General features: G+C 50.1%; 2 protein-coding genes and 1 long non-coding RNA gene across 8 annotated transcripts in view; 2 read left to right on the top strand and 1 right to left on the bottom strand.

The window, feature by feature from the left end:
- EVI5 (ecotropic viral integration site 5) overlaps positions 1-7,849 on the top strand; it is a 69,574-nt gene extending 61,725 nt beyond the window's left edge. For 3 of the 6 annotated variants that reach the window (XM_054072512.1, XM_054072516.1, XM_054072513.1), the window contains one exon: positions 6,661-7,849. In XM_054072512.1, the coding sequence (XP_053928487.1) occupies positions 6,661-6,966 (306 nt within the window). In that variant the 3' untranslated portion in view covers positions 6,967-7,849. The remainder of the gene's footprint in view (positions 1-6,660) is intronic. The other 3 variants (XM_054072514.1, XM_054072511.1, XM_054072515.1) reach the window with 1 other exon arrangement.
- Positions 7,850-8,036: 187 nt separating this feature from the next.
- Positions 8,037-12,413, bottom strand: LOC128852843 (uncharacterized). Its single transcript, XR_008450920.1, has 3 exons — positions 12,068-12,413; positions 9,940-10,076; positions 8,037-9,650 (listed from the first exon to the last, which is right to left on the bottom strand). It is a non-coding gene; the product is annotated as an uncharacterized LOC128852843 (long non-coding RNA).
- A 3-nt stretch (positions 12,414-12,416) lies between these two features.
- GFI1 (growth factor independent 1 transcriptional repressor) lies at positions 12,417-24,496 on the top strand. The gene is made up of 8 exons (XM_054072528.1): positions 12,417-12,548; positions 12,657-12,844; positions 13,891-14,083; positions 14,165-14,368; positions 18,933-19,348; positions 19,437-19,574; positions 21,039-21,204; positions 23,183-24,496. Exons 3-8 carry the CDS (start codon positions 13,969-13,971, stop codon positions 23,359-23,361), a joined length of 1,218 nt encoding a protein of 405 aa, XP_053928503.1. The 5' UTR covers positions 12,417-12,548; positions 12,657-12,844; positions 13,891-13,968; the 3' UTR covers positions 23,362-24,496.
- The last annotated feature ends 806 nt before the right edge of the window (positions 24,497-25,302 follow it).

The raw sequence follows: 25,302 nt of genomic DNA, 5'->3' as shown, positions 1-25,302 counted from the left end.
TTGGACTGAAACTTCTGCAGGGTGAAATTTTCAGACAAGGAAATTAATACCCACATTTAAAGGATATCAAAGACAGAACTAGCTTAAAACAAATAAATAAGGCTCTGTGATAAATGGAAAGTTTAATAGTGATTTATTGGCTACTAAGCAAAGGAAGCAATTTTGCAAACGGAGTTTGAAATGCTGTCATTGCCTGTTATTTGTAAGCATGATCAAGACATTTCCTGCTTTCTTAGGTCACAGACCGAATGCACTGGATTGTTTTTAAGCGGCAATTTCAGTTTGGTTTTGGTTAACTAGCCTGACTCATTAAATGACACTGACTAGAATCTTGAGTTCTGCCCTACAGACATCACTGTCAGGGGCTGGGGAAAGACAAAGCCAAAGAAGGATCATAAAGCAACATGATGGTCATTCCACTCTGCTGAACCCCAAACTGATATCAGTCCCCCACCCCAGACCCTTCAGACTGACTTTAGTATTTGTAGTTAGGTGAACTACAAGAGGGAAAAGTATTTTTGTCCATGTTAGTTTTGTGGTAAAACTTCCCTGGAATAGTTTTCCAGAGTTATTTAAACACATTTTTAAGTGTATTCACTTTCTTCCTTATGTCCATGACCCTTCAGCAGCCTGTTAGAATGAGTCGAACAACTGGATTTCAACATCATCTAGCTAATTTGCTGAGATTTTTTTTTCATTTTGTCACAAAATTAAATCTCGGGGAAAGGAGCAGTCAGAAGAACACCACAGAAACACTTCCTATTTGAGTGTATTAATTTAAAAATGAGGTAGTTGAGTCTTAAGCTGAAGCGGGACATATTTAGGAAATCTAAGACTCAAAGTTGTTCTGGAAGATTTTTAATCTTAATATTTTAAATTAAAAAGGAAAAAAAGACAACTATGGGGGGGGGGGAAGAATATGTAGCCTATTTCCTGAATTTCTCTGCTGAGGGTATCTGTGTTGCAGATCTCCTCCATGTCTGCCTCACGGTGAGAGGAAGAGACTGTTCACTGAGATTTCCACTCCTGCTTTTTTCTTTTTCGGCATATTCCTTTCATACCTTTTGAGGTCTGTGAACTGTGTTCTAATTCTGTGTGTGAACCCGTAGAGGTGGATATCGCAGTGGAAAATCCAGAATGGCTTCAGTTAGAGATGGGGGAAGCCAGATCTGCAGCTTTTTGTAGGGATTCCAGGGAAGAGCAGCCATGCCGTCCCTCTCAGTGGTGACCTTTCTAACAGGGAGTTCACGTACTAGGGCCTCTTCCTCAGCTGGAACAGTGACCGAGTAACGGGAGCAAGCAGAGTACATGGGGCTTCCTGGAGTCACTGGCTGTTTGGGGTTCTGGAATCATCAATGATTTCTAAGAGTGACTCCTGTCTGGCACTGCTCATGGCTGTCATTTACAAATTAATAATCCTAGTGCTGGCTGCAATTATAGCTTTGGGCTTAGAAAAAAACCTTAATGTTAACTGAAGTGAAACAGGAAATTCACTGACGCTGACATAAAAGCCACAACTCTGAGCTTTGTCCTAATACAGTCACAATGATAACACACATCTAATTTAACATACTGTTTTCAAATTTGTTTGTAGATGTGTTAGGGAATTCTAAACAGAGCATGTTGTTGTATTGTGTGCACTGTGTTGTTGACCAGTTTCATACATGATCTTGAGAGCTTTAGCAGTTGTCGGGAATCTCTCAGAAGACTCCTCTGTCTTTTGTGTATGATCCATACATGTGGGTAAACTGCATCCTGCTTGAGCAGAACGAAAAATGTCTTGGAAGTCTGTTTGGGATTGCATTAAACTCTCTCTTTATTGCAGGATGTATCGAACCATACTGAAGTTTGGTTTAGATCTTGGACTTCTCCAAGATCACTAAACAATAGCTTTCATTGAATTGCTCTTGATTCGGTTTTGTCACAGTTCGTGCTTGGCCAACCCCTTCATATAGGGAAGGCGGCTCTGCTGGAGAACTTCAGAATCCCCATGTGCATGGTGGCTGGTCAGCCATCAGACTGGCCAAGGATTGGTTTAGGTGATAGATTGCTAATATTAGTTACTGCAACTATTCGTTTAGCTCACGATGTCTCTGTTGGTGCAGCGTTCATGTTGTGATGGTTTCAGTATGAGTGTGGCTCGCTGTGGAAGCACAATCGTGTATGTTAAAACGGGCTTGAGAGAGCTTACGCTGTCTAAGGAGTTGCTTGTGTTCATGGAAGTGGAAATGCAGTGTGAAAAAGCCTGAGCCTTGTTCATTCTCTCTGTGCGTGGGCAGAAATGCATCTGCATTGTAGTACATAATGCATGTAACATTTGTCTGGACTGATGTTTGTCTCCCAAATAACAATGTCTTTTCCATTAATTCAGTCTGAGATGCTGTAACTACTTCATTTTCTGAGATAAACCTTTTTCCAGAAGAAGTTCCTAGACGCTTTCTTAAAGAAGTGATAGCGTCCTAGCATATGCCTCACGTGGAAGCAAGGGGCAGCAGCAAAGCGCAGCTGTTCGCTACGATAAGAGAGCCTGTTAGATGCTGCCCACTATTAGTCTTGGGATTTTTTAAGAACCCAAATTAAATTGCTTTTATTAATGTTAAATATTATTGTAATTTAATAGATCATAACAGCTATTTTTAAATAGCTTGCAATTAGATTTTGACTCCTGCATCTCTGATTCTGTGTGGCCAAGTTGACAACGTTTTTCTGAATTACAGGACAGGTATTTGGATGTGCTTATGACTCGTTTCTTCGCAGCAAGACGTGGTTAGATTGTACTTTCAGCAACAATCTAGTTTTATATTGAATCATGTTTTTTTTTTAAGCAGGAAATCTTATTAAGACTTCCTACTATTACTAAGGCGGAGACAAATAAAGAGGGAACTCTGATTTTTAGGTTCCTCTTGCTATAAGTAAAAGCAATGAGAATTCAGTATCTTTATTCTTTAAATAAAAATTTAACACACTGCCTTCTACCAAAACCAGTTTTATTCAGCTGAGGCAGTGATATTTTGACCTCACTTGAGTATTGCTTGCTTCTCCTACCATGAGTATATTGAATACATATTGGCAACTTTTGTTAAAGCTCTGCTACTTCAGAATTGAGTATAAGTCAATAATTAGTTGCTGGAGCCTTTCAAAGGGAGCAGAAGGTAGCATTTTAGTTTGAATTCTTTCCACTACTGAATTCCTAGCTTTAAAAAAAAATAATTTAAAAATGCCTTCCAGAGCTTAAGTGGAACTCTCTCTCACCAAGTCCCACCTGAAAATGTTCTCTATTTAAAAAACAAAGGGGTTAGAACTAGAATTTGCTTGCAGCTGACTAACACCCTTCAAACTATTCTTTGATTCTGTGATTTAACATGGAAGAACTTCTGAGTTGTACTAAATCTTCTAAATTTCTCTTTACTGTCTTTCCTTCATGCCTGGCTTGACGAGGCAGTCAGCATCAGGTAAGAAAGTTTATTCTGAGGTTCAAGGATCTGATTGTTAGCCTTTTCTCACCTCTTCTGAATTTGTGGAAGTACACTGATACCTGCTAAAAGTTAAGGTCTTTGTGTGTTGACCATTGGGACATACAGTTTGTATTTAAAATGCTGAATTCTTTAGGCAGAAGGTATATAAATTAAAACAATTTTATTAAGATTCAGTTCTTGATTCGTCTGGGTTTCAAAGGGATAATGATGACATACATTTTGTCACACAACATTGTTAACACTTTGAAATGTCCTGAAGACCATGTGAATGTGCTGTACTGAAAACTGGGTTGAAGCTGCAGTCATCTAGACAGTACGACCTGGATTTGAGAATTAAAAGCAAAACATGTGGGTTTACCAGACCTATTTTTTTCACAGATGCGATCAGATTTGAGATTCTTGCAAAACGGAGGCAGTAACAGCCAAGGTTCACGTTGGGCTGATTGAGGTCTAGTTCCCTTCACACAAAGGAAGGGCCAGACCCAGACCCGGAAGGGTTTAACCAATATTGGCTCTTGGTACCAAAGGGAACAGAAGTGACAGATCCTGGGTATAGCTCAGACAGAACCTGTTGTAGCTTTCGACTAGCTCTGTGGCAATTGTTTTCCCTTCATTTTCAAACACAGCCCTGTGTGTTGTGCTGTGATCCATGTCTCTTCTCCCACCGTGCATTTCAAGTAAAGAACCAGTTCTCTGTTATCCTAAGGCTAAGCTCCTGCCCCTTAACAGTTTTGGTGCCCCTCCACTGAACCTGCACGTGCACCTGGCGGAGACGGCCATTTCTTGAGCAGACAGGAGTTCTGGGACTGTTACAATCAATAGACTTGTCACGTATGTTCTCTACAGTTCGTTCACGTTTCTTCCTGGCAGCCGGGTTCCCCTTTGATGTGAGGACTGCTTGAGAAAAAGGGTAGGCAAGCAGAGAGCTGCAGGGCAGAAGAAGTGTTTCTGAAAGGTCACACATCGCATCCTTGCATTAAATGAACTACAAGAGCACACTTTTTTCCCCCGGCCCACTTTAGGAACTGGCAGGGGCTGTGTCAGTTCATGATTTTTTTCACTGACAGCATTTTCCACAGACTCTTACTCGTTGTTAGGAAAGGCTGTGCCTAAAACTGTGAAGCCATGATTTTGCCATGTTACCTAAATACACTCATCTAACGGCTTTGTGCTGGAGTCTTCAGGAAGACAGTTGAGATCATTGGCCTGGCTTTCTGAATACTCTGGACAACTACCACCGAGTATCAAGTTTGCAGTTGCTGATGAGCCCATGGCTGAACTGCACAGGCCTAACAGCATATAATTTCTTACTCTAATAGGAAATTTCTATTCACTTGCACAGTGGAGCTTTTTCCTGTGGTTGAGGATGGAGAGAAATTGTTGCGTTTCATTTTGGTTTTCTGTGTTTTATTTTCTTATTGACTAAATTTGATAGCTGTTTTGTAAACTTCACGTGGCAGCTGATTGATGATATTGTGGGATATTTTTAGGGGTAATATTTCTGAATAACACAAGAATCTCTGTATTGGGTTTTCTGTAGCTAGATGTATAAACCAGTAAAAATTATCTATCCCAGATACATGTTACTAATACCCAGTATCCAGTGTAAGCTGATTTCACATCATGGGTTGTGTGATGCAAGTGAGGAAGCTTTTGTTTTGTTTCCCTTTCCACAAGCAAGTTCCTCGTGAGAGAACTGCAGCCAATGTGTGTGTGAAGAAAGTGCAAGCCACTAACATCAGTATGTGTAGTTACAGTCAAGGGTTAGATCTGCAGCATATACCCATGTTCCTAACAGAGAGGTCTACATACACATCAAAAGATGGAGCTTTTACATGCTGGTAGCGTCAGATTTGATGGCTTCTAGCATGATTATAACACCTGTGATCTTTTCTCAATCGCTTTTTTATTCTCGTCTTTTTCACAAGCCCACTTCTGGTAAGTACAGACATTCCTTCTGCCTCAAATGGAGCAGTAAAATCTTCCATTGGTGTCCACAGCAAGGACTTACAGGCATTTTTTGTTAAAGTGAATATTGCGTTAGATTTCTGGAATGTTTAAATTGATTTGTGTAAAGCAGCTCTTCAGGGTTTTTCTTCTTTCTACTTTCCAGGTCTCTGTTACTGTGAAAAGTGCACAATAGCACTTGGTGCATCTTCCCCTTTAAGCTTCCACAGTGACATTAGGAATGTTTCTGTAATGCATTTTTAATGGTTTTCTGCATCCTCAGAATTTCTTATCTTTCTACTTTCAGGCTGTCAAACTGGCCCCGATGTACTTGCTACTAAAAGCTAGAAAAAAATGGAATTCTAAAAACATAGCCTCAGGAGTGGCTTCCCTGAGTTGGCATTATTTTCACTGAATTAACAGGGGACTTGCCAGACTTCAGAGCTTTCGGTTTTACTTTTGCACAGCTTGAAGGTGTGGTTGTAATAGTTTATCACTCCACAGTGTGTTTTTAATTAAAACATTATCATATCTGCCCGTGCTCTGACAATTTTTGTCTTGTTTAATGTTCTCTTAAAATTTAAACTTTGATCCATTTATGCCACACAAAGAGATGTTCCTCTCATACTTCTTGATCTGAGGCCTCCCTGGGTCTGAACTAGCTGAGGCAGAGACACTCGATCCTGCAGTGTAGACAGCTAAGCGTGTTCTCTGCTTTTTGCTGTGTGACAGTGACAGTATTCACTGCTTTTTGGGGGCCGTGGAAGGGCTTTTCTCCAGTGAGAAGTTAGGTGATAAGGGAGAGAACGGACCTGTAAAAGTAAGATGTGCTGTCAAAACAAATAGGCCACTCTGGAAAACTACCTATAAACCATTCTCATGGGAATGTTAAAGATGCAGCAAATAGCCTGAAGGAATCTGACATTTGTGATTCTAGGTCCCTTGATTATTAAGCCTTGAAATTGAAATACTTAGGAGCGAAGGAGAGCTTTGGAGAAATTCCAAGTACTGTTTAAGACATTCTTTTCAGGTCCCTTGCTTGGGCAGCCAGAGGCGAGAAGTCACTTTCTTCTGATTCCAGCTGAATTTCGAACTGATCATTGAATGTGCTACTTCTCGGTCTGGTGTTTAATGTACTCTAGGAAGAGTTCAGTGAGACATTTCTTGGAAATGCATATTTTTTTTGCTGCTGGACTTTTAGCTCTGATTAACTGTTACCTTCTGCTTTTTTGAACAGATCAAATGCCTAAAAGGCCAGAGAGGCTTCTCAGACCAACCCACTTTTGATGGGATTCACATTGTCAACCATTTCACAGGAGACGATGAATCATTTCATTCTTCTGATGAAGATTTTATAACTAACTCCATACAGGAGAGTGGGGTGACCTTTCATCTCCACAGCAGGACTGGTCAGATGGCTCTGGATCACACCGTCGTAGACAGCAGTGACAGCGATACTGAGGAAAGAGCCCTTCAGACTGAGAATTCAGACCAGAGGGTTTCCAAGCAGAGAAGAATGGAATCTTACTCTACTACTGTGTGATTATCACTGTGACTGGCATTGGAGACTTTCATCTTCCTTTAAGGGTGGAATTGTCAGGTAACTGACAAAAGCTGGTTTAGGTGACTGTTGGATCTGGCCTGGCCCGTGATAAACACATATACGTACTGTCTCTCTGCCTTCTCTCTTTGCCAAATCCTGTTAACGACAGGCCGTTGCCATAAAACAGGCTGGAAGAAGCTGATGGATGACAGTTCTGACAGTATTACTGAATGTTCCTTGGTTTAGAAACTGCAAATATGTCATTTCTTTAATGCAGAAGAACCATTTTTGCTGTTCACAAACACAGGAAATATTTTCCTCAGAAGAAATTGCTCTTGTGCGATATTTTATGCTCTGAAAAAATGTGTATGTTTTACATTGTTATCCATTTGTGGTCAAGATGGACCCTAGTAAACCATCTGGTCATTACACCTATATATGTATAATTATCTTATGCTTCTCAATTACTTTTGTTTTTACTAAAGTTACTGGATGCCCATGGAAGGCTTGAAAAAGAAGCCTTGATCTGTATTACTTCATATACGCAAATAATGGTCACTAATGTCATAAAGGTGGTTTTCACCATTTTCACTTAAATCTATGTGCATCTGCTTTTGATGTTGCTAAATAATACCTGGTCTGAATATATTAATTACAATAATGTTTATTTTGTACATATTTATATATCTACACCAAGCCGAAAATGTACATTACACCATTTTATATGAGGAATGTAAATGTTGCAATATTATTGCCTCTGGTATTCTAACGGGAGAACGAATTCTGTATATACACACTAGAAATGAATTACTAAATAAAGGCAAAACACTAACTTTACCTTGCATTTCAGCCTAGCTACACTAACAGGTTCATGTTGGAAATGCTTGTTCAAAACACTATTGACTGAAATCTTTTACCTTCATATATATGTAATGAAAATAAATTTTTCATGATTTAACAAGGTTGCAGCATTTACTGCTTAGTGACTTCTAAGCTACCGCCCTTCGTTACTGCTTAGTGACTTGCTGGGTCTGAGCAAGAGTGGTGGTTCAAATGAGGTGAAAAATTATCCACGTCTACAGTTCTAATGAAGGCATGGTCAGTGCAATGAAAATATTTAAGTTCAGCGCTCCTATAGCTGTGTGTGGCAGAACTGCCTCGGAGATGAGCACCTGGTCCTGTCGCTGAAGAGGTGCGACTTACCAAAGCAGTAAGAGCTGAACTGAGCGTGCTGCTTTCATGCTCTCCCGAAAACTTAGATCTGCAGAACAGCCCTAGTGTCTCAAACAGAACAGGTATTTTACTGCTGTCATATGAACACTCACTCGCCCTCACAGATGCATTCTAGTCCACAATATTCTTAATGGCAGTGATTACTGCCATCACGTAATTAAACAATCCTTAAGACCTCTTTTCTAGCCATGTTTGTAGCTGTTCTCTTAATGAAAAAGCATCCGTACAGCAGTCAGTACTGATGGCCGGCACATGTGTTACCCATCTCGCTGCCCACAAGCAGCAGAGTAGTTGTTTCAGAGTACCCAAGCATGGAAGCACATTGCTGAATGCATCTGCCGGTCCCGTTCAGCCTTTCTTTTACTGTTATCTTGGCTGTGTCCTCGGAAAGGAACAGCACAACTCAGCAGAGAACAAATGTTCAAAGAACCATGGGGAGGGCTGTGTGGAAGAAGCACATCCTGGATGTAATTCTGGTCTCCGCAGCATTACCTGCTTGGATGCAAAGTAAGGTAAATCCCAAAGCAGGTGGGTGACAGATTCTATGTGACTGATTTCTGCAGCTCCCCACTTCCTTTGGTCTTGCTGCAAAGTTCCCCACGCCCATCCAGTTCCTGGCATGGCCTGTGGAAACTGCCATCGCGGAGGCAGATTAACTGTGTATCAGCTAAGCGATTTCTGGATTTAATGAAGTTCAGTTTCATTCTATCAAATATTTTGATAAGTATAATTGCAGCAAGATTTTTTTTTTAGTTCTCTGATGGTTTTGTTTGTTTGTTTTACAAACTAGCTCAACATACAAGGAAAGTCAGTGAAGTACATTTACACAGAAGCCCGTCAAACCAGAGATTCTGAGTGGTGGAATGAAAAGCACACAGTAAATAGACTTTCAGCATAACCTCTGTATAGCATGAAGTTTCAGCCTCAGAGCAGAGAAGACATGCTGACAAACGTATGGCTACGTGTGCACAGACACTGATTGCCTGAGGTACAACCCCGAGATACAACAGCTTAACAGCCGCCCTTTCCAGGAATTAATACCTCGTTTCACAACTGTGAAACCCAGAAGCTGTGTGGCATACTCTTAGAGCTGTATTCTGTTGCTTAAGTGACTAAAATGCCCAGCATCCCGCTATGAGAACTGTGGTTCCTGAGGCCATTTTGCAGTTTATGTTCTGTCTCTGCTCGATTCAACCTTCTCCTGTTCACAGTGGGGTAAGTTCTGAGGCTGCTCTTTCCCAAAGCTGGAATCCCTCTTTTCACCACAGCCATCAGCATCACCGTCACCGTCTGCTCCAGTTCATGCTCACAGTGATCATTGCTTTCTGATCTGCTTTGGTTTCCTCAGCAATCTAAAACATTGCTATCAAAACTCGCTGGTTACTGTCTCACACATTTACAGCACGTGTCTAGGCCACAGGGAGAAACACAAAGAAGGTACTGACAAGATGCTGGGGAAAAAAATAAACAATAATCAGGATGTGCTAAAAATAATTATATATTTACAAGCCGTTACTATAATAAAGACACGCTTCCCAACAGGATGCACAGTGCTACAAGTTCTAGCAGCTTCTCATAGTTGAAGTGTTCTGTATAATGAGATCTCGGGTTTTATCACTTTGAAATTCACCCATTGCTCACAAGTTCCCCACAGAATCACCCTCTTCCGCCGTGTTCTCCCAGTCTTGAATTCCACACACAAGAAATTGCTTCTCCGCCCCTAGGTACCAAGCAGCTCACCTGTCAGATCCTGTTCTTCAAGTCTTTCCTCCCGTTACGGTGTCTCCTCCCTTCCGAACACGAAGGTGCCATCGGGCCCGGTGCCTCTGGTGCCCCACCGGTGTCCTGTTGGCTCTGACGGTGCCCTCGGGCAGCTGCTGCGAACGGTGCAGGCAATTACACTGAGTAGCTCTTCAGTTTTAAGCACGGCTTAAAATCCCACTCAAGTTTAACCCCCTCCTGTTATTTCTCTCTCCCCTCTTCTGTCGCTCGGAGGTAGCGATCACGCAGTTACCATCGCATTCCACTGCACCGACACAGATTTCTGTTCACTCCTCGCTGCGGGGAAGCATCGGGGCAGCTCTGCTGAAACGCACCCCGGGCGCCGTCCCCCCTTCCCACGAATCCCACCCCTCTGCCAGGTCAGGGCCGCTGGCTGTGGGGCTTTTTCGCACCGGGATGGGAAACACTTCGTGATGTCCCGCAGCTCTCAGTGTGTCCCGATGGAAGTGTACGGGATGAAAAAGGCTCACGCGTTACCGAACGAGCGCCGCGAGTGGGAGAGGAGTCAGCCCGGCCGCCGGTCCCTGCCGGGGCACTCGCGGTGCGGGGCAATGGGGGGGCGATGGGGGGGGCAAGGGGGCAGCAAGGGGGCAGCAATGGGGCAGCAACGGCGCAGCGCTAAGGCCGGGGCAGCGCTACCCCGGTCGGGGGCTCCTGCGGGGCGGCGGGTCCCGGGGGGGGCTCGGGCTGGTCTGCGGGTGGCGGGGCCGCTCCCGCCCGCTCTGCCCGAGCAGCGTCGCCCTCCCGGGAGAGGAGGATGCGCTGCGTGCACCGCCCGCGCCGGGTGATCGGTTTCCTTATCATAGGATCGTTTGGTTGGAAAAGAGCTTTGGGATCATCGAGTCCCACCGCCCCCGTCCACTGCTGAACCCTGAGCACCTCGTCTGCCCGGCCTTTAAACCCCCCGGGGATGGGGACTCCACCACCGCCCTGGGAGCCGTTCCAGGGCCCGAGAACCCTTTCCGTGAAGCGATTTGTCCTGATATCCAATCTGAACCTGCCCTGGCACAACTTGAGGCCGTTCCCCCTCGTCCCGTCGCTGTCCGTCGGGAGCAGAGCCCAGCTCCCTCCTCCCCACACCCTCCTTTCAGGAGCTGCAGGCGGCCATGAGGGCTCCCCTCAGCCTCCTCTTCTCCAGGCTGAACAGCCCCGGGTCCCTCAGCCGCTCTCGTAACCCCTGTTCCCCAGCCCCGTCCCCGCTCTGGGCTCGCTCCGGCCCCTCGGTGTCTCTCCCGTAGCGAGGGGCCCGAAGCCGAACGCCGAGGTGCGGCGCGTCCCGCTGCGGGGCCGGGGAGAAGGCGCGGCCCTCGCACCTGCCCGCAACGTGGAACTAAACACCATCAGGGGTTTGGCTGTGGCCGAGCCGGAGCCACCCGCGGGTCCCGTCCCGCAGCGCCGTTTGAAGCGATCGAATGGGGAGTTTGTGACCGTTTCGACCCGCGCGAGGAGGGTCGCCGGGCACGAAGCCGCCAGCAGCGAGTCAGCGAAGGGGCGCAGGCGGGGTAACCCCGAACTGTTCCCATCCCGTTGTTTCTGCTGGTCCCAGCGTTTATTTTGAAAGCCCAGGGCGTCAATTTTCAGAGCAACAGACCGAGGCGGCCCGGGAGGGTGAAACCCGCAGAGCCGGGAGGGCGAAGGGAAGGGCCGAGGGGCGCCGAAGCCCCACTCCCCGCGGTCTCGGCCGCGCTCGGGCTGCGGGTCAGAGCGGCCGCTGGCTCCGGTGGGTGTCGGGAAGCGAATCCTGCGCCCCACGCGGCCTCACGGGCACGAAGCGACCGAACTGGAGTGTGAACGCCTCGGGGCGGGGGGAGGTAACGCTCCGCGAACGACGCCGGCCGAGGGAGGCTGAGCCCCGGCCCGGCGCCTTCTGAGCCGGCAGCGGTGTGAAACCCCGGCGGGGCCCGAGCCCGGACCCAGCCGGGGCCGCGGTGTGAGCGCAGGGGAGCGGCCGCCCCTCGCCGGAGGGAGCCGGGCCGGGGCCGCTCCCTGCTCTGCTCCCGCACCGCCGCAGCCCCGGCCGCCGCCCCTCGGTGGGCGCCCGCAGCCGGGGGGCATCTCGCCCACCCCTTCCATATTTAACCATTACCTAAATCCGAAGGGAAATGAGCAAACCTCGAGGCTTGGGTCTTAAGGTATTTTCAGCGCCGTTGGGCGTATTTATCCCGAAAGAGTTTTCCACAACAAGTTATTTCTAGTCCCGGGGAGGTTTCCGTCGCCCCGGGCTCTGTCCCAGCCCCGGTCCCGACAGCGCGGGGAGAGCCGCCTCCTGCGGTCCCGGGACGGGATGCTGGGGATACTGAGGAGGCTGGGGTCCCGGGATGCCGGGGATGCTGGGGGTCCCCCGGCGCTGGGGATGCTGCGAACACGGGGCAGGGCTCGCCCGCCGCCTCTGCTCAATCTGTGTTTTGAATCTGTGACTTGTTCTCGTTGCGGAAGTCGAAGGGGATCCAAGAATAGTTCAGATAGAAGTGTGTAATTTCTAGAGCAGAGCCCCGAGAGAAATGAAACGCCCGGCTCCAGAATGACACCTCGGTGTCACTGCAGCGGGGCCCGGGAGGTGGAATACGGTAAGAGGTTTTCATTTGAGGAAAATGAGAGACGGGGGGGGGGAACAGTGCCGACTTGTGAGGCTTTAGCTTTTTTTTTTTTAAGCAATTTTTTTGTTGTTGTTGCAGAAGCTCCTAACGCTCAGGAAGTGGAATCTGTGGTTTAGGGGGCCGAGCTCTGAAGGAGTTGAGAGAGACAGAAAAGAGAAAAAAAGCTAACTCAAGCACCATTGCTCCTTAAAGGGAGGCTAAATTTAAAGTCACACAAACTAGGCGCAAACCCCTCCTGCAGACCAGCTCCCTTCACCTCCGAATGGGTAAGCGCTCGCTGGGCGTGGGCAGCGGCCGCCCGGCTGCCAGCGCCCCTTCCCCTCTTCTCCTCACGTTTCCTCACGTCTCCTCCCCCTCCTTTCCTTCTCCTCACTCCTCTCCTCTCCTCTCCTCTCCTCTCCTCTCCTCTCCTCTCCTCTCCTCTCCTCTCCTCTCCTCTCCTCTCCCTTCTTCTTCCTCTCTTTCTCCTCCCTCCCCTTTTCCCCCTTCTCCCTCTCCTTTCTCCTTCCCCTCCCGCCCCAGTCGGGGGTTTGGGGGGTGCCGGGCAGGTGGGTTGCGGCCCCGCTTTGCCCCGTCCCGCTCCGCCCTGGGGCGGCGCCGAGGCGGCTGGGCTGGGCTGGGCTGGGCTCGGGGATGTGCTGCGGGACGGGAGCTGCCGGTGCCTCCCGCACAGCCAGGGCCGCCGCTGGCGGGGCCGGCACTCTCCCCTCCTTTCCCCGTTCGCAAACCCGACGCCACAGACATGGGGGAAGGAAAAAAACAAAGCACCCCCGAAGGACGAAAGAGACGTGGTTTAAACTCATTGTTTTAGCTCGAGCGAACCCCCGAGGAGCAGGCTCGGGCAGCGCCGCTAACCCGGCCAGAGCCCCGCAGCCCCGTCCCCCCGAGGCGTCCCCCCGCCCCCTTCGGTGCCCGCAGCCGCAGGACGGATTCCGCTGTCCGTCGCCGCGTTATTCGCGGCGGATGGGTGAGCCCCGCGGGTTCAGGCTGTCGGGTTTGCGACGGCTCTCCTATCGCCCCGGGGACCGAGGAGCCCTTCGGGGTGCGCTTCGCTCCTGCCCCGCTCGCGGCGCGGCCGCTGCCGCATTCCCCGCTCCTCCGGCCGGCGATGCCCGGTTCAGGGAGTCGCCGTCGGGCGGACATCCCCCCTCCCCCGGGCAGACGCCTCCCGCCGTCGGGCCGGCGTCCCTCCCTCCCCCCCTCCAGGCGGACGTCCCCGCTCCCACGTGCGGTACTGGGGCGGGGGCGAGGCGAGCGGGGCCGCCCCCGGCCCCTCCCGGGCGTCGCCCCGGTGTGACGGTGCCTCCCCCAGGCCCTCCTGCCCCGCGGGCCGCTCGCGGGTGACGCGGCCGCCGCTGGCAGAGGGAGCGCGGCCGCGGCAGCACCCACCATGCCGAGGTCCTTCCTCGTCAAGAGCAAGAAGGCGCACAGCTACCACCAGCCGCGCTCCGCCGACCAGGACTGCAGCCTGCGGCTGGAGACCCTGCTCGCCCAGATCTGCGCAGGTAGGACCGGTGCCCGCCGCCCCGCGCCCCCCGCGAGTGGCCGCCCCGCACTGACCCACCCTCGCCGCCTTCTCCCCGCAGACACGAGGATCCCCGAGGGCGCGGGGTTGCGCCGCGCCGTCCTGCCCGTCCCGCAGCCCCCGGGGCGCCTCTCCCCGGGGCCGCCCCTCACCGAGGCCGCCGACGGCGCCTCCGAGTCGGCGCCCAGCTGCGAGGGCAGCGTCTGCGGCCGCGAGTCCGAGCCCGAGGACTGCTGGAGACCGCCCTCACCCTCCGTCTCGCCAGGTGGGTCCGTGCCGGCACCGGGCAGCGCTCGGGGCAGCGCTCGGGGCAGGGTCCGCGCCGGCACCGGGCAGCGCTCGGGGCAGGGTCCGCGCCGGCACCGGGCAGCGCTCGGGGCAGGGTCCGCGCCGGCACCGGGCAGCGCTCGGGGCAGGGTCCGCGCCGGCACCGGGCAGCGCTCGGGGCTGCGTCCGCGCCGGTACCGGGCAGCGCTCGGGGCAGGGTCCGCGCCGGCACCGGGCAGCGCTCGGGGCTGCGCCCCGCCGACAGCGAGGACGAGGAGCAGATTTGCCTTTTCCCGGTCCAATCTACTCCTTCCACTCGTTTCGGGTCTCTCCCCTGGGCTGCCTTCCCAGCCCGGCTGTAGGAAAGCTGTAACGCGCCGATTTGTTTCTGATCAGTTGCTAGAGCCAAACGGTTTATGTATTTCAAGGTCCCGGCGTTTTCCCGCAGGGTCCTGCTGTCTGGACCGGAGGTGTTTTTTGGGACAGTGACAGTTTCTCCCGGACTGTGCCTGTACCTGCACTGAGGCTTTGTGTTTCGATCCACCTGCCAGGCGTTCTCCCCAACTCTCTTTCAGGTTAATTCTTGCCTCTCGCCTATAAAAAGGACATCTTCCTCCCCCACCCCCCCCCTCTTTTTGTTGTTTTGCTTTTCTAAAAACGCATTCGTGAAACCCAGATGAAAATAATGACGGTCAGATTTAAACACCCCAAATCCAGGAAACTCACACTTATGGCTGCAGCGCTGTCTCTGGCTCCTCGTCCAGGCTTTGATGTGGTCGGAGCAGTGGGAGATGCTGTCCCCAGCCTGGCGCTAACACTTATCTCGTTTAAATATACGGTGGTGTCATCTTATAACGAAAATACGTATAAATAAAACCCGCTTTTCATTGCCTCAAGCAAAAAGCGACAACTGGAAAAAAGAGCAATTTTTGTCTTAGCAAAGGAAAAATTGTCTCAGCTTTACCGACTGGCAGCAGACGCCAGCAAACGAATACTCGGGCCCGTTTCCCCTTCGATTTTCCTACTTCGCCTGGATAGGGGTGTAACGACAATTGTAATCCCGTGGGCTTGCATTTCTAAGGCTTCTCCCCCGTTCAGGGCTCCGAGGCTCCCGCGGCGCTGCCCGGTGTCCCCGCCGCCCCCCGCGGGACGGTGTCAGCCGGGGCGGGCGGTGCCTCAGCCTCCCTTTTGCTAATATTTCTGCACCAAGCGTAGCAACGTGTGTTCTTGTTCTAACGAATCTGTCCCGCTCCTCCTTCCCCAAATAGTTACAGTTTCCGAGTGGGAAACAGCCCGTTTTTACGAGGTGTCTAAAAGACACGTGTGCAGCTATTTACCGGGTCTGCTCTGCCTCTTCCTCCTCCCCCCTCGTTCCCCCCCGCCGCGGGATCCCTCGGCTCCCAGCCCGGGGCCCGCGGAACGGGGGTGGCATCCCCAGATCTTGCCGGGGCGGGAGGGGCGGGGGGCGAAGGGCTCGGGTACTGCACGGGAAGAGCGTTATTAAAGCACTGAGAGGTGCTGTGCCGTTAAGGATGAGGGCAGGATTAGTCGGGCTTCTTAGGGCTGTCCGCAGCCCCTCTGCCCTCCAGCGGCTTCGGAGCTGGAATTGGCGCCCAGGCGCGCCGGGGGAGGCCGAGGCGGTGGTGCTCGTGCCGGGGTGGAGCGCGGCGTCCGAGCTGGGGCGGGCGGGCAGGTGCGCAGCGGCCGCTGTCAGCGCTGCGCGGGGCAGGTGCCGCGGGGGCTGCGCTCCCTCCCTCATCCCCAGAGGTGAAGGTGGCTGCGGGCTGCGCTTCAGCGCGCGGTGGAAAACAGATTTCAGGTTTGTCTTCGAGCGCTGTGCTGCCGACCCGGGCGGGCGCAGACAGACACAATGCCTTTTAAGCTCTGAGATGTTGTTGACTCCATCAGTGCAAATCACTTTGTTGTTTAGCCTCACTTTCTACCTGTGTCTGTAATCGCATGCGTTTGCATATGCAGAAGGTGCCCCATAGCCCGGTGCAACAGTATATTGGTGTCTCCTGTCCGTGCTGCAGTCCTGGAGGGAGGCTTTATACTGGGTACAGAGCGGTTGTGCCGTGATCGTGGTGTTTTGTGCTCTGTGGAGGAGGACACTTCAATCTTTTTTTGCTGTGCAGATCTATCTGTTCCCAAACATTTCAGATTAAATTTGCCTTACCTTCAAAAAAAGAGCATTAATGTTTTTTTCTCTCAGGAGTGGTCTGCGTAGAGGCTGCACAGAACTGCCAGTAAGAGGAGGGAGGATCTGCCTCACCCTCTGCTCACCCCGAGGAGGCCTAGATGCTGCAGAGCGCGGGAGAGGCAGATGCAGGAGAGCCCTGTCGTGTGGCTGAGCAGGGTTTGCAGGTGGCCTTGACGCTGGGTACAGTGCTTGGATGCTTTGAGCTTGCCTTACATAGGGCGTATAGCTGAGTACAGCCTGGCTGGCTCCCCTACACCTGTGCTTGAGAGGTCTCCAAAGTGTGTGAGGTGGTGAAAGGAATATTGCACGCAAACTGATCTGTGGTGCAGTGTTTACTGTGTCCTGCGTTGCCAATTCCAACGGCTCAAAAATCAGGTCAGCCTTCCCTCTCCTCTCACTCAATGGACTGGATTAGAAATCAAGATTGTAAGTAATACCTTATGGATGTTCAGTTCTAGTGCTGAAATATCGAGGGTTTATGTTTTCGGGCTTTTCTTTGCAGGCTGGGCTAGAAATTGACTTTGAGAGGAAAAAGAAAAGTTAAAACAAGAACAAGCAAACAAAAGGAAAATTGAGGGCCTGATGAAATCATGCAGTTTCAAGAGCTGGGGCTTTGAGATAGTTTTGAATCTTGCGATAAAATCGTGAGAGATGGCAACACTGAAACTGGTTGCAAAGACACAAGAGAGATGCTGTGACGCTGACCACAACTTCTCAGTCAGTGCAGAACAGGAAAAATCATGCTCAGCACCATGTCGGCTAATTTGATTTCATCGCTCTGTTCAGAAGTCCCAGTTGGTACGTGCATATGTATTTCCAACCAGAAGACTGCTAATTTCAGTGGAAGAATTTGAGACTGTTAACATCTGAAATTATGTAAAAGAGAGGAAACAGTAAAGTCATTCAAAGCTCAGTTTTCACCTCGTTTCCCACTCCTTTGTGTAACCTCTAGTGACTATCTGCCTGTCCAAAGGGGTAGCCTAACATCATGCCTTCCTTCCCTAGCCCACGCCAGGTTATCTTGATTTGCTGACAGCTGAGAAAGCCATGGAAGTTGTGAAGCTGACAGGAACAAGAAAAAAGCAAGAGAACTATTATGGATGGACAGGTTTTTGGATAAGGGAGGTTGTTCTGGAAGCACAAGTTGTGAGGGGTGCTAATATCTCTGTGAGGGCACCGGCACTTCAGCAGTTAATGGGGTCATCTTTTCCTCGGTTCACCGGAACGTTTGTCCAGTGGACACATTCTCTTCTCCCAGTGCTGCTGCCTGTTGTGATGAAGAGTGAAAGCAGCTCACCTTGAGCACTGCTCAGCATCTCTGGCAGACGCAGTTGGGGTTTGGTACCTCCTGTTCCCTGCCCGGCTGTGCTTTCCTCTAGGCGAGGCTCCCTAAGTGTTTGTGCCTTCAGATGCTGATCTCAAAGGCTCTGCTGTTGCATCAGACTCTGCTGTGGGCCCCCAGGTGTGATTCATCCTGTGGTGCCTTGGTCAGATGCTACTGCCAAAGGCGAGCCCGTTAGAACCAGCTGAAGCCACCTGAGCTTGTCCTGGTGGAAAATTGCTTTGATTACCACTGCTAGGAAAATCTTTTTGTGTCTTCAATTTTTAATGTGACCTACACTGATGGTTTTTCCAAAGCTCTGTGTTTTAGGTGGACTCAGTTTCTTTTCTTGGAGAAGCACAGAGCAATCTCAAGCAACCATGATTTTATTTCAGATGAGGACTGATTTTAGCTTATTTTTTTTCTGAAAATGTGAGGCATGACACTCAAGGACCTCAGCAGCTGGTCTTTATTTCAGTTTTGCTGCAATATAGTTGTGGCATGAAATTGAGCGACTAGATTTGGGCATTAAATTGCGTAATGAGGAGTTTTTGGTTTTGTGGTACAGGTAAATCTCAGTACCCTTGCTTCTTCTGGCATGTGCGTAATGTCACATTCACTATATGGATACATGGGATCTACGTCAGAGTTGAAACATGGACTGTCAGCTTTGATGCCCATCTTGGGACACAGTAGATAAAACGTTTCTGAGATAAAACCAAAGGAAGTTGCAGGCTGGGTTGTTTAGTGTCTCAACAGTCAGATAGGTGTGTACACACCTGGGCACCTAGAAATAGAAGAGGACAAAATTAATGTCTCCTTTAAATAATTTGGCTGGGACAGCAGATGAGCAGGTAGTGTGAAGTGCCTGGACCCTGCTGTGCAGTATACAATACATTCCCACTAGAGATGAAAGGGCAGCCTTGCTGTGTGGTACAGGGGTCTGGCTCTGGGCACAAGTCCGAGTACTGAGACAGTTCAGTGCTGTGGCAGTGGCTGCACTGTGGAGCGTGCTAATTCCCAGCCCTTGTGTTTCCACAGCCTCGGAGCGATCTGTGTGCCCGTCCCTAGATGAAGCACCCCCCTTCTCAGTGCCCTTCAAGCCGTACGTGTGGAACAGTTTGGGTGGCTCCGAGCTGAGACACCTTGTGCAAAGCTACAGACCCTGCCCGACGCTGGAGCGAACCTCAGCCCTTGGGCTCTTCTGCGAGCGGGGCTCCGAGCCAGCGCTCTATGGTGCGGAGTGTAGTTCCTCCCTTGGACTTTATGGTGACTTCGGCGCCACAGGCACAGGACTGTTTGAGCGGCCGCCAGCAGCAGCACCTGGACTCTATGCTGAGACACAGTCTGGGCTGCAGCAAGAGAAGGGGCCAGGGGGCATCAAGGTAGAATCCGACCTCTTGTGCCGCCCGCTGCTCATCAGCACTGGCTCTTACAAGTGTGTCAAGTGCAGCAAGGTAGGGATCCCTTTCTCCCACTCAGGTCCTGGCTCTTCCCCAGCCCCACCCCCCGGCAAGCTTGACCCTGTGTGCTCTCTCCCATCAGGTCTTCTCCACGCCACATGGCCTTGAGGTACACGTGCGCCGCTCACACAGTGGCACGAGGCCTTTTGCCTGTGACATGTGTGGCAAGACCTTTGGCCACGCCGTCAGCCTGGAGCAGCACAAGGCTGTGCACTCGCAGGTGAGCGTGGGGGATGGAGGTCCGAGGGCCGGCTGCGTGAGGGCGGTCACCGGGCAGTGGGTGGGCATCTCACTGAGGGCAGGAGGAGTACGTGGCGGGGCTGCTTGGGCAGTGTGGGTGAAGGATGCTGCGGCAGGCAGAGGAAAAGGTGGGCAGCTAGTGAGCAGAGGAGCAAATCAACAGGTGAAAGAGCACAGGCTTTGTTTCCATTCCCTAGACCTCATGTGCATCTGTGTTAAGCAATGGGCACTTTTAGCTCCCTAGAAGTAACAGATGATATATAATAAATTCTCATTCTTGGAGCTAGAAGTTGTAATGTGAATGTGACTTCTTTTAACAGCTAAAGCGACTCACTGTGCTGTCTTCCCATGCAGCTCACAAAGAAGGGAGTCTTCCCTTGTTTGTAGTCATGGTGTCTGTGCAGGGAACATCTGAATGACCAGTCAGGTATAGAGCAGAGACTTCACCCGTCTCAGCATGCTCTGAGTCATACACCAGAAGAATATGGTAGTTAAGTTTGGTAGGAGGACTTGTAACATTTTCCACCTGCTGATATTGTGCCATATTTCCCCTTCACCCACCCACTTGACCTGGCAAATCTCCATTCTTCAGAGTGGCTTTTGGAGGATAGAGTTATAGCAGTGGTTTTTTTTGCTAACCGTTTCATTTACAAGTTCATGAGTGTGCAACAGCAGAGCACAGTGAGGGGAAATAGCTCATCAACCATTGAATAGTGGTGAAAAGGGCAGCACTGTCTGTTGTGTCCACAGAGGGCACAGCATTTCAGGGGGAGGGGGCACATTAAAAGCCAAATAAACTAAGGTGGTTGTGTGAAAGCATAGGAGGATGAGGGGAAGGTGTGTCGGTAGTTAAAGGGTGGAAAGAAGAGGTGATTTATGGTGGAAGAAAGTGATGGAGAGGAGTGTGGGGCATAGAGGAGAGAGGCAGCAAGTCTTAATGCATTTATGTTCATCTGTTGAAGCAGTAAACCAAAAAGCTGTTTTCCCCAGGTACTATAGGTGCCTTTCACTTGAATTTTAATGGAACTACAAATAAACCATTGGTTATTACGCTGCCAGCAGAAACCAGCCCGCACAGAGATTTCCCAGGAAAGCGAGCAGACCTCAGCGCCTCCTCTCCTGTGTACAGTGGGGAGGCGGCCTCTGAGCCGCGCTGCAGCTGCCGGGCTTCCCAGCGGGGTGATCGTGTCTTGGGCCCCATTGAAACATGCAGGTGGACTCTGCCCACTCTGTCAGGGCTGCTCCCACCTGGCCCCTCCTGCCCACAGCTAGAACTGCTCAATTCCATTTTTGTGAGATGGCTGGCCAGTCCAGCTCTCTAGAGAAGTGAAGCGCTTCCTAAGGCAGAAGGGGCAGCATGGATGCACTGCCAGGCAGTTTGCTGCTGGTGCGATGGTTGGTGTGGTGTAACCTGTGTGTAAAGTTTGGCCTCCTTTTTCTGCAGGAACGCAGCTTTGATTGTAAGATTTGTGGCAAGAGTTTTAAGAGATCCTCTACTCTGTCCACCCACCTGCTCATCCACTCGGACACCCGGCCCTATCCGTGCCAGTACTGTGGGAAGCGGTTCCACCAGAAATCTGATATGAAGAAACACACCTTCATTCACACAGGTCAGCCCTGCAGCTGCTGAACACACAGTGTTCAGCCCCAACTGTGAGGGCAAATACCTCTCCAAAGAGGTCTCTGCAGCAGTCCCTTCCTCCTCAGCCCGAGGAGGACATGCACCTCCCCATGCTTCTCAGTGCCCTGCTGCCATTCATCCCATCTGAGCTCTGCTCGTGCAAAGGAGGGTGATTTGAATGTGGTTTCATCAACAGCAGCTGCAAAATAACCCAAATCCTCGCAATCCAATCAGTGTTCCCTTAATAGGATCCACAGACATTTATTCAAAGGGCTTTTGTGTAAGATGATTTGTAGAGTAAGGTATTCACGTAGCCTTGATTTATGACTGAGTCCCTGGAAAGTGACAGGTGAATTTGTTTGCAGCATTTCTTTTTGCAGGATCTACCAATTTATAGTAGGAACAACGGGAGTCTCCTCCTCTAGATCAAACACTAAGCTGGAGGGCCTAGGGTCCAACTTTTAGTCTAAATATTTGCTCAGAGATTGTCTGTGCTTCCACTCGGACTTTCTGAGAAATGACTGTAGTTTGATACAGAGTGGAAGGAGAGGTGCAGAGTTCTCAAGTTTCACTGCTAGTAATGAACAGGGACACTAATAAAGTGCAGGTGAATCACTAAAGGAAATAGTTTTAAACATGTAATTCAGTGAGAACGCAGGCTTATCAGAAATCTTCAACAGAACGTCTTCCCTTTCAGACCTGCACCATTCACTGTAAGAAGAGGGAAATGAATGGTGTGTGAGATACGGAAGCATTTGTAGGCAGAAAATAACGGCTGTACTGGCCAAATACAAGGTTCAAATGAACAAAATCCTGTTTCCTGAGAGTGACCACTAGCAGATACCTATGGTGAAGCCTAAAAATGGCAAATATGTGGAAAGATGGCACGGTGTGTAGCGTTGCTTGGTTGTGACTCTTCTAGATGACAAGCAGTGAACAATAAATGTTACTTACAAAGACTCTTCACCAGATGCTTGCTGGATGAGAGTGAACTATTTAGGAAGTAACACAAAATATTTCCATAGTGACTTTTTCACGAGTCTTGATTAAGTGGAATTTCAGCCAAAATCTATATCAGTCAAACCCATTATTTTGTTTTAAGATCAGAAACTGTGCCCGGGCCTTTAACCTGCTACTCTAATCCAGGTCCTTAACTGAACAAGGGATCCCTATCATCTGCAGCATACCCTTGTGAACTGAGCCTCCAGCACATTTTGTTTTATTTTATGTTTCTAAGAATCGGATCTTCAAACGTGCTTGTTTCCTTTGTTGCTCCAGCTGAAGTCAGTGAGCTCTGCAGGTGCAAAGCCACTCTGAAAATCAGGCTTGGTTTTGTGGTTGGGTTCCCATTTATCCGTTATTTGATAATAAACGCGATGAAAATGCACTGAGATCCTGCTCCCATGCAGGCCCGTGGAGTTTTGCCACCATTGCCACCGACTCCTCTGTCGGAGAAGTTCTGAATTTATTCCTAGTTGCATTATTTGCCCACTCGCGGGCCCTCATGCCTCCCTTGGGGTCAGACCCCGTCTCTCTGGGTTTGGCACAGCAACCTGTCTACTCCCCCTGTTCTCATGGTGGTGCTATAATAACTGGTGTCAGGCATTCAGCACCAACTGGAGGTCTTCCCAGGAGCTCCTCATGTCTCTAGGACACAAAGCTGGTTTCGATCACCCAGAGCCCATGCGGCCAAGTGTATTCACAAGCTGTGATGCCCTGAAAGCGCTGTGTGCTGCAGGCAGCTCCCAGGACCATCCTGGGCAGGGGGAGATGCAGCCGAGTCCTGGCCTGCTCAGCTGATGCTCTGGGGCTCCCAACTGCACGTTTGTTACAAGAATGACTTCTCTGGTCTCTGCACAAGAATCGCTTTGATTAGCTCTAGGGCCCAGTGTGTGTTTCCTGTTCGCTCAGGTCCTGACTGAGCTGCCTCTTTCACACCCTCTCTCCCTCTTGCCTTCTGCTTGCAGGTGAGAAACCTCACAAGTGCCAGGTGTGTGGAAAAGCCTTCAGCCAGAGCTCCAACCTCATCACACACAGCCGGAAGCACACGGGCTTCAAGCCGTTTGGCTGTGATCTGTGTGGCAAAGGCTTCCAACGGAAAGTGGATTTACGGAGACACCGGGAGACACAGCATGGCCTGAAATGAGCCCCTGCCACGTTATGGAAAGTACCTACAACACTATGAGAACAGACTCCCTTGGCTTCCCCGCTGGACCCGAGCTCTGCCCCGAACACAGACCCTGGGATGCCTTTCTGACCAGGAGCTCGGAGAGGAAAGGAGAGGGCAGGGCTGTGCATTGGGAGTGCAGCCTGAATAACCGTGAAAGCGGGAACTAAAGGCTGGGGTTTCTCTCTTTCTCTTCCCCTCTCTGTTTCTGAAATAACACTGGAAGATAAGCCTTTTAAATATGAAGCCTAGTACTCCAAAGATGGATAAGCTACCAAATATCTGTAAGCTGGAAAATATTTCTCCCATGGCCAAGATGACTCCCGTGGAGTTTGCAGTAGCTTGAATCACCTCGCAGAGATTGTGGGTGCAACAGTGCTTACGGGGCAGTGATGGAGCCATTGGCACATGGGGTGGGAGCACACATGGGTTTGGTCTCAGTGCTGATGGGCTTCCCTCTAGGATTCCTGTCAGGAAAGCCTGGAGGATCAGGACCGAACTGTGCAGTTTGACATCTTGCTGGTTTTAAGCAGCGGTACCAGCTTGGATCAGATCCTGCTCTCCTGTGTTCTGGTGCAAATTGGGAGCTGTGTTAGCAGTCATAGAGGGACCCTTGTTCTCCCATCGCTGCCTGTGCAAGGCTTGGCTGTGTGCTTGACTCTTGGAGGGATGGGGGTGCTTGCTGTGCCTCCTGGGGAGAAGGAAGGTTGTGGCACATGGGTGGGAAAGCTGAAGCACAGACTTGATGCCTTATGACTAGAAACCCACCCAACAAGAGATCCTGGCTGAGGAGGGCTGGAGCTCCGGGGAGGCACAGACTTTCTGTCCAGAACCATTTCTGGCTTCTGCACTCTGGGCTTGTTCAGATAACTGGAAAACAGCTACTCCGTAGCATAATTTGTATATTTGTTTTTGGTTTTTTTTTTTTTTATTTTTTAAAGGGAAACACAGCTGAGGTGGGCAGGAATTGTTATAAAAGTATAATTGACTGAACTTGCCTTAAATGACCCTGCATGTACCTTGGTTAAAACAATGCTGTTTTTACTTTGTTGAGAGGTTTGTAAATGTCCTTATTTAGATTTTATCGTGTGTCTTATGTTTATTGGTACATATTTATTGGAACAATGTTTTAAGTTAATAAAGTATTGAGGATTGTCCGAGTGATTTTTATTTTCAGCACATTTGGAATGTCAACGGTTACGAAGATACACCACAGTCATGGTCAGGGATGTGGCATTCGAGAAGGGAATGCAGGCACAGCAGAAGTGGCAAAAGGGCTCTGGTGATTAAAGAACATTGATGTATTTACTTGTCTGACTCCCACTGATTTCAGGTAAACGCTTCACACTTTGAAGGTTGGGTTATGCTGGGGTTAGAACTGTCACACAGGAGAGTTTAAGAGGGGCAACAGTAGGTTTAAGTGTCTCTTTGGAAATGCACATTGCCAGAAGTTCCCACGTAGCGCAGGAGGAACCTAAGTGTTCTTGTGCAAGATTAAATGTCTGTGCCCAGGAGTGTGCAGGGACAGCTGAGCAGCGGGTGCCTCGTTTGTACTGCAGCCTGTGGGGACTCTCAGAACTGCCTCTTGCCTGCCTGCCCTGGGAGCAGGGCTTGGTCCAGCTGGCAGTCACAGCCCACACAAAAGAGGATGATGAAGGGGTCTCTCACCCTTTTACCGTCAGGGAACAGCATGACAATGTGTGCTTTTTTGTGTAAGTGTAACCTTGTGCTACCACGTGGATTTATACTCTCGGTTCCAGCTTTGTGCTTTTGTTCTAGACAGAACCAGTAAGCCGGTGGCCCCCTTGCAGCGTCCTGCCATGGGGCCACCCAGGTTCCCCCACGGTTCAGCTTCCCGCTCCCTCTGGTAGCTCCAGCGGCAGCCCCTTCCCCACAGGGCTGCCCTCGGTGCTGCCACGT

This window comes from Cuculus canorus, chromosome 8, assembly GCF_017976375.1.
Source record: "Cuculus canorus isolate bCucCan1 chromosome 8, bCucCan1.pri, whole genome shotgun sequence".
Taxonomy (NCBI): domain Eukaryota; kingdom Metazoa; phylum Chordata; class Aves; order Cuculiformes; family Cuculidae; genus Cuculus; species Cuculus canorus.
This window is presented reverse-complemented; position numbering and strand designations above follow the sequence as displayed.

What these genes read in the sequence shown, in the direction of transcription:
- GFI1 (XM_054072528.1), top strand. Translation starts at nt 13,969, where the DNA reads ATGCCGAGGTCCTTCCTCGTCAAGAGCAAGAAGGCGCACAGCTACCAC. An exon ending in ACAAGGCTGTGCACTCGCAG is followed by an intron (nt 19,575 to 21,038) that starts GTGAGCGTGGGG and finishes CTTTTTCTGCAG; the next exon opens with GAACGCAGCTTTGATTGTAA. An exon ending in ACACACCTTCATTCACACAG is followed by an intron (nt 21,205 to 23,182) that starts GTCAGCCCTGCA and finishes TTCTGCTTGCAG; the next exon opens with GTGAGAAACCTCACAAGTGC.